Here is an 8,920-nt window from a genome sequence, read left to right as displayed (position 1 = left end):
TTTTTTTGTTTGTTTGTTCTAATACAATAAAAAACACTACTATGTTCTATCTCAATCTGGAAAATTTAGCCATTCTAAATCTGGTACATATTATGTTGACATAGAAGTATGGCAAATAGTAGCATAGCATATCTTGGAAAGATTCTGTTTAGGACCTATGAAAGTCTGCTTGCAAGAACTTGTTTGCTTTTTTGGTGCCAGATTTGCTTCTTTCTGAGGAGTCCTCCAGAGGTGTGGGGAAGTTATCCATCTTTGTACGGAGTTAAGTATACTCTTACTATATTGGGAAAGCTCTGCACATTATTCTTGATGGAGGAAAAATGAAGGCTTTCAATATAGTAAATAACTCAGATTTTACTTCCATTTCATAAGAACTCTGGGCTAATGCTAGCACTTATTACATTTTGTATAGATTTTTTGCCATTTTCACTTAGCATGAGAATCTTCAGCAGACGACCATACAGATATCCTTTATACTTTAAGGCTGAAGACCACTGGTAGTATTTTGTACTGCAGACACGTACAGCACATTTTGATTCGCAAGATTAATACTAGTGCTATACCCATATATCAACAAATATTTTGGCTCCTTGGGTGCTAATTAAAATGATGATAGTCTTTTCCCTCTTCTAGATGTAAGCTTCTTAAGTTTTCTTCAAACTGTCCTCCAGTTAACTCCTGAAAACCAGAAAAGATGTCTGGCTTAGGATAAGATAATCACTATTAAATCATTACAACACAGGTCTTGCATATAAGCAATAAACATTCTTAAATAATATAAATGTATACACTTGTCCATCTCTGCAACAGATTGTGAAATTTTGCCATCTGCAGAAAATGTATTTAAAAGATTATATGAATATTCTAGTAATATAGTATACAGATTGCCCTTACCATCTTCATGCAAATAATTAGAGAGCTTTTGCTTTCGACTGAAATGAATGATTGGTACTTTTGGTTTTGGTTTTTCCTTTGTTTCTTCATAAGTGTAGTAGGACCCAACCTTCTTGACATCAACGTCACAGAAAGCAGTGACCTTCCTCTGGTTTTCTTTAGTCAGTGATCTGTAAAATTTCCGTCCTTGCTTCCCAGCATTCCAGATAGTAAAAGTATCCCAGTTTTTCAGCACCTTCTCCTGAAGTTCTTGGATACGCAAGTCCCATATGGTCTGTCTTTTCAACAAACATAAATTTAACTGGTTAGTTCCACTGAATTATTGAGCCAGATAAGCTTTTAAACTAACTTGAATCATGGGAGTGAAATATCTGCAATTTCAGCTCAGTATGGAAAGCAGGTTGTTGATATTTCAAATTGGTAACATTTTTAAGTTAATGAAGACAGTATGCAGTACTCCCAACAGTCTACAATAACAGTCCCAAAAGTTAAAACTTGGGGGTTGCTGGCTGAATTAACAAAGGAGCCTTTACCATTGAATTTACTCAGGAGGCTGATGCTTCCGTAGACAAAACCCTGACTTTGTGAGTACTAATGTTGGTGATGTCTTACCATCTGTTATTGGTGAATATGTTATCCAAAATCAGTGGTAAAGGCTTGTTTATTTATTCAGCAAGCAAACTTGCAAAGTTTTAACTTTTATGTTAGGGAAAAGGTAAAAGAAACAGAAGTGAAACAGTGATCAAATAACTGAAAGGAGAGCAGCGTGCTGTACAAGAGTTCCAAACTTTATACTTACTCATGGATTGAGAAAGTTGTAGCATGAGGATGGTATCTGTATATGAGAAGCTCGTCATCATGCCTGATTATTTTCCCACCACTGCCTATGTGTTTATAGAAAAATATTAGATCCTCTGGAGTTCCTTTCCCTGCTTCACTAAATCCACCAACGCTGAAAGTAATGAAATACTATATATATGATGCTTTGCACAGGGAAATAAGTGGAGTAAATCCTGGTACAGTAAGTATAGTGTATTATTATTATTAATAGGTGTTAGTTTTTCCAGACCTCTGAGTCTCAAGTAGACTCTTCTCGGGCTGGTTCTCAGGGATCAATCCTGAGAAGAAAAAAAAAAAAAAAAAAAAAAAAAAAAAAAAAAAAAAAAAAAAGAAAAAAAATTAGACTTTATTTGAGAAACCCGTCTTATTTAAAAAATTTATGATTTTATTAATTGAAAAATCCCTGCTTTCCGCAAGAATATTTTTCATTTCCGAACTCCTCGCAGATAAATAGATCTTTGCTGGGTCCAATTTGGGCACTCAACAAGCAAATGCTGTACTGTCATGGGTGTTTGACATCTGTTACATTTCACTGGGTCGCATGTGGTGTTGACATCAAGTGACCATGTGAGAATCTTGTGTGTCCTATACGTAGCCTTGCTAGGATCACCTCTTTTGTTTTCTCTTTCCTCCTGTGAGGATGTCCTCCATGCATAGACTTCAGTTTTTATATTTTTAAGTTTATTTGTTGTTGGCACCGAGGGGGCCCATTCTTCTTTCCAATCCTGGTAAATTAATGTTTTAACTGATTTTACCCAGTCTGACACTGGGGCATATGAAATTGTTGGAGGGATAGTGCAGGCTAATTTGGCAGTAGAGTCTGCATATTCATTTCCTTTTATTCCCACGTGTGCTGGGATCCAACATATTTCCATTGATATTCCTGATTGGAGGAGTTGATGAATTTTTTATTTGAAATTTCCTGTACTATTTGGTTTCCTGGTTTATACTGTCTTATGCATCTATAGCGCTACGTGAGTCACTGAAAATAACAGACACACTTGCTTTTGCCTCAGATATCATATCTAGAGCCATCTGTATGGCTGCGACTTCAGCAGTAAATACTGATGATATTGAAGGTAGGCTTTTTTTACTTAACATATTTTTCGAATATGCAGATGCTCCTACTCCAACATTATTTTTTGGAGCCGTCTGTATATATCATAAATTTGTCGCCTTTTCTTCTAATGTGCTCCAAAGCATGTTGGCGTACATTTCCGTACTTGTCATTTGTTTTTTGAGTAGGTAAGACAGGGAGGTACATATCTTTACTCTATTTAAAATCCATGGTGGTGGCAATTCCATTGGTGGGTGAAAAATTGGATTCATATTATGTATGTTCATTATGTATCTAGCTCTTTTTGGGAAAGAGCTAGTACTATTAACTGCTGTTACTTGATTACAGTTTTGGAAGCAGTAAGTTGCAGGAGACGATCCTGCTTGCATTGAAAGACCTGCTTTGTATTGTTATTAAATTACGGTGATGTTTTAAGGGCAAACACCTGCCTCCACCAAAGTGAGTTTGTTGGGACGATCGGAAAGCTCCTGTGCATAATCGCACGCCTTCATGGTGCACTGCATCGAGAGATTTTAATGCAGATTCTGAGGCGGATGAATATATTGGACAGCAGTAATCTATTATGGATAAGACTGTTGCCTTATATATCATTAATAAAATGTCTCGTTTTGCTCCCCAATTAGTGTGTGATAACTTTTTTAATATGGCAAGGGCTTTGATGCCCTTGGCTTTAATGTATTTGATGTGCTCTTTCCAATTTAAATTGTTGATCAAATATTACTCCTAGATACTTGATTTTTGTACAAAATTGTATTTCAGTGCTATAAAGATGCAGTTTGATTGTTTGGTTCTTCATCCACCTTTTGTCTTTGTAGAAGAAGATTGCTTTTGTTTTATCAGTTGAAAATTTAAATCCAACTGAATTTGCCCAACTACATATATTTGAAATGGCAGTACTGAGAACTCTCTGAGCATGTCTCAGATTACTACTCGTATAGTAAATGACAAAGTCATCAACATATAAACTGTTTTTTACACCACTTGGTAAATTTATAGTAATGTCATTGATTGCTAAAGCAAACAATGTACAGCTCAAGACACTACCTTGAGGGATTCCTTCTTCCAGTTTATAGGTTACTGAGTAGGAATTTTCTACTCTTACTGAAAAGTTCTGTTTGTTAAGAGTTCTTAATAAATATTGGTAAGTGGCCTCTTAGTCCCTTGGAGTGGAGTTTTTTGCATGATGTTATATTTCCATGTGTATCGTATGCTTTTTTCTATATCAAAAATATAGCTACTGTTAATTTCTTTTGTTCAAAGCCTTTTTTGATATGATCTTCTAAATGTGTTAAGGGATCTAGGGTTGATCTGCCAGCTATTGAACCAGATTGTGTTGGTGTTAAAATGGATTTCTTTGGTTATTACATACGTTAATCGTGCATTAACCATTTTTTCTAAGATTTTGCATAGGCAACTTGTTAGAGATATCGGTCTATAATTGGATGGATTATTTGCATCCTTTCTGGTTTGTTTATTGGAATAATTATGGCATGTTTCCATTTATCAGGAAAGACACGTTTTAGCCAGATACTATTGTAAAATTTTAATAATATGATTTAGCTATAGGAGCTAATTTTTCTATCATTTCAAATGATATTTTATCATATCCTGGTGCAGAGGGATGACAAGAGTTGATGGCATTATCTAGTTCATCCATGTTAAAATATAGTTATATTCCAGGTCTTCAAGAGTTTCAAAATTGAGTATTATATTTTCTTTTTGTTTTCTGATACTTTGAAAATGTGTATCTAGGCTGGAGTAAGCACTGATGTTTTCAAAATGTTTCCCAATTATGTTTGATATTTCATAAGTATCATGGTATATTTTTTGCCATTTAAATGTATTGCACTTCTTGGAGGTCTATATGTTTTCCTTATTGATTTTCCTTATCTTTTGCCAGACATCCCTTGTGGATGTGTTTGAAGATATGTTTGAGACATATTCTTTCCATGATGCGATTTTTTCAGCTATTACCGTTTTTCTAAATTTGGCTGTATATTTGTTATATAGTGGTTTAATGTGGTTAATTGTTATGTTTGTTATAACTATTTTGTTTAATATGTTTATACTATAGGGTGGGCATTTTGTTGAGTGATTTAAGGCGAGTTTTGAGTCTGTTTAGATTGCGACTCAATATATGTTTTATTTTACTTAATGTTGTTAATGTTGGATTCCACCATGGGACAGGGGATTTTGTGGAATGTGTTTTGGTTTTTGGAATACTTTTATCTGCAGCATTTATTATGAAGTTTGAGAAGGATTCACATGTAGTATTGTGATCTTCATTATGTGGGAATGGTGGTATGTTTCGTGTGTATAGGAAATATTTATCCCAGTTAGCTTTTTGGTATATTATCTTGTAGGTGGCAATATTTTGACATTACTTAAGTAGTTCAGAATGATTGGGAAATGGTCACTTGTGGGGTATGAATCGTCTAGGACGTTCCATTCAAATTTCTCCGCTACATCATTTGAACATAATGAAATGTCAATTGAAGAAAAGGTTAGGTGTGTATTTGAAAAATATGTTGGAACTTCACTTTCATTGAGACAATACAGATTGTGTTTCATTATAGTATTCTCTATGTTGATTCCGGATGTGTCAGTGGGGTTATTAATATCCCATAATGGGATTATGTGCATTAAAATCTCCTACTATAAGTAGTGGTTCCTGTATACTTTTGCTAATAAGTTCAGAAAAATCACTGAAATTTGCATTGAAATTTGGTTGGTTATATAAATTACAAATAGTAATTTTACTTTTATCAGGCATATACAGTTTAATTGATGTTATTTGATATGGCATAGATGGTATGTCAACAGGTTCATATGTAATGCTATTATGAACGTATATGGCTGTGCCTAATTTTCCACCGTCAGTTGGTGAATAACAGGCAATTTTATAGTGTTGGATATTTGTAGGGTTACTTCCTATATGTTGTAGACATATGCACATTGGGTTGTGGTCTCGTATGACTTTTTTCTTTGTAATTCACCCAGACGTAGTCGGGTTAAGAGACCATTTATATTCCATTGAATGATTTTATATTCCATTATTGGGAGGTATTGGTGTTAAATTCTGTAAATTGATTGCTGATTTTACTTTATCTCGTAGTTTATATGCATTTGAATTTATTTGTGGTTTTTTAATCGTTGTTTTGTATGTTGGTTATTAGATTCTGCAGTTGTTTGTTTTTCCTATTTTAATTGGGAATAAAGTCTATTTTGATTTTATAATTTCCTTTTTGTATTTTAAGGATTCAGAACATAATTCGTTCTCATGTTGGTGTGTTAAAGGGCACTCCTTAATTGTAAATTGTCAATACAATTTCGTACTGTGTCCTCTGTCTTGGTAGTTAGTTGGTTATATGTACTTACAAAGCATTCATTACAACCACAAGATGAAGCATGTTTGGTAATGTTAATTATTGGTTCAGAAGTTTTTGGTCTAGCTTTAGAAATGTCCTGGTTTTGTAATTCTATTGTTCCTTTTCTGTAGTGATAAGGACTGTTGGTTTGAGGGGTTATTGTTTTGTTGTTGTTAATGGGATATTTCGGTCTTGTGGATGGTTGGGGGGTGATAGTTATATTTTGGTTTGGTTTAATGGTATTGATTTTCATTAGTATTATTTGATGGAAATTGTAAAGAGTGATTTTTACTGTCAGATGTTGGCTGTTTGATTGAGATTGAGGGTAATTGTGTATTTCCACTTGTGATGAGGTTAGTTTAATATCTTTTTTAAAATGTTCTCCTGGTGTAGTTGGAGTCTCTCTGGATTGATTGTAATTTTCAATATTTACTTTTTTTCCCTTAGGTGGGGTTCTTTCTAGAATTCTTTTCTTTTTGCCAGTTCGATTATCATCATTATTTAATTCTTCTTCTATTGGAAGTTCTTTTCCATGGATAACTGAATCATCTATGTTGGTGGTGGTATTGGTTGTTGTAAATATCACTTTTGATTTTGGGTTTCAGTATTATTGGTATGAAATCCAGTTTCCATGTTTATACTATCTTGTTTGTCATTGTGCTGTTTGAGGTCTTGATTTTTAGTCACATTTGAAAAGGTGGGGGTTTTGGATGGATTGTTAACGCCTCTTACTTTTAGCTCAAGTCTGGCTTCCATGACTGACATTCCTGTCCTATTTATTAACAACTGAAGTTCTGGTTGTTATATTGGTAAAATGAACACTCCTTAGATTTTGCGTGATGGGCTAGTCCACAATTAATACATTTTGATTGTTTACAGTTCCAATTAAGTGGTATGGTCATCTGATGCACAGGACTGCACATATAGCTTTATTACGGCATCTTTTGTATGTGTGTCCATACCTTGAGCACTGTGTACATTGTAATGGTTTAGGAACAAAAGGACGAACTTCTCTATTTTGTCCAAGAACATTTTTATTTTAAATGGTAAGTCTTGGCCTGTAAATTTTATTTTGGCAATGTTGATATTTTTACTTTTATCTTTCCTACTTGAAATAGAGTATATTTCTAAATCATGGATATTGTTATATCTCAATTTTAGGGAGTCTAGCAATAGTTGTTTTGAAGGAAGCTCCTGCTCGCTATTGGGTAGGATGACTGTACCCTGTACATAATTCAAAATTGTTTCATGGCTTGTAATTATTACCTTTATATTATTTACTCTGTTATACTTAAAAAGGCAGTGGACTGCTTTTTTATTGGTTACTTGGATAAAGCCATTCATTGTCCTTGATGTGTCTGCATTCCATGTCTTGTGTTGGCTATATGTTAAGTAATTTGTTTTCTAGCATCGCTGCTGAGATTTTGTTGTCAGCTTTGAGGACTAGAAATCTTGACCAATTATCTGGTCCAAAGAGGTCATCAAAATGTACCAATGTGGGATTAAGTCGGTAATTTTTGTTTCTTTTTGGTCCTTGTTTTTTATGTATGTTGCTGTCTATTATGATTTTTATATTTTTCTGTATTGCTGAAAGATGGTATTTGTCTCTAATTCAGAATTATTGTTCATCATATATGGTTCCATTGTTACGATATTGGAGTTTACCAATTTATTTTTGTTTGTTTCTTTTGTATTTATGCACTCTATTTGGTTTTCTGGCTCTGCTGCTTTACTTGGAACAAAGGGTGTTCCTTTGTATCTTTTATAGTAACTTTCACTACTTGTGGCAGTACCTAGGAAATTCGGGAGTGACGTGCCAATGGTCATCAAACTGTGCCGTAGTTTTTCCATCATGGGGCCCAGTACTCAAATCATTTATTTCACAGTTCATAAATTTTGAGTTTTTACACACACACACACACACACACACACAAAAAAAAAAAAAAAAAAAAAAAAATTTTTGAAAAAATATCATTGGCCCTTCGCGAAGTTAAATTTTCTGCCAAAGGCAGCAATGAGAAAGGACTCCCTAATGTCCAGCATCCCTACCCTACCCCAAAATGGGGATGGCATAACATGATTAGTCATGGCCCAAGTGTAAGCAGAACCCCGCTTGCTAGGACTAAGAGTATTATGTTAATACAATTATCCCCATCCTAATCACATTATGGGCAAACGGATCGAATGCCGAGAGTTCTATTCCTAGAACCAGGCCCCACCCCCCCTGGAATCCGTGGTCCAGCTCCACAGAATAGTTCCGCCTGAAAAACAGGTCCGAACATTGTCGGGTAGATGATGGATCTACCACAGTTCTCACTATTTAGCTTCGGATTTAACTCCACGTTAAGCCATGATATGTTTTCTCATTTATTTGCTTTCAAAAATTTTGGCAAAAAATGGAAAGGTCCACATAAGTTTACTCGAAAATATATAATGTCATATGGGACTCTTGGGTTCGAACCTGGGAAGAGATTCCTGAGGTTCGAGAGCCCCCTCACCACGTCAAGGTGGTCCCAAAATGAGGGGGAAGTATAATGTAACCTAGACATGGTGTGTTTAAACTTTATTAGAAGGAAAACAGTTAGAGAAAAATGTAAATGGGATTAAGTTTTGTGCTTTTACCTATGAAAATAAGAACTAGAGATGTTCTTACAATGGCAGTCATAAGTTCAATTTTTCCTACGTCAAAATCCCTTTTTATTATCTATCTGTAAATGGTGTAAAAGAGTAATCATTATAC

The 8,920-nt window shown here is 34.5% G+C and overlaps 1 protein-coding gene across 1 annotated transcript in view; it reads right to left on the bottom strand.

Moving 5' to 3' along the window:
* Positions 1 to 126: 126 nt before the first annotated feature.
* The window catches only part of LOC135197286 (UDP-GlcNAc:betaGal beta-1,3-N-acetylglucosaminyltransferase-like protein 1), a 42,744-nt gene continuing 33,950 nt past the window's right edge, over positions 127 to 8,920 (bottom strand). The window contains 4 exon segments of the mRNA XM_064224417.1: positions 127 to 678; positions 895 to 930; positions 932 to 1,172; positions 1,694 to 1,846. Of these exon segments, the coding sequence (XP_064080487.1) occupies positions 598 to 678; positions 895 to 930; positions 932 to 1,172; positions 1,694 to 1,846 (511 nt within the window). The 3' untranslated portion in view covers positions 127 to 597.

Source organism: Macrobrachium nipponense, chromosome 18, assembly GCF_015104395.2.
Source record: "Macrobrachium nipponense isolate FS-2020 chromosome 18, ASM1510439v2, whole genome shotgun sequence".
NCBI classification, from domain to species: Eukaryota; Metazoa; Arthropoda; class Malacostraca; order Decapoda; family Palaemonidae; genus Macrobrachium; species Macrobrachium nipponense.
This window is presented reverse-complemented; position numbering and strand designations above follow the sequence as displayed.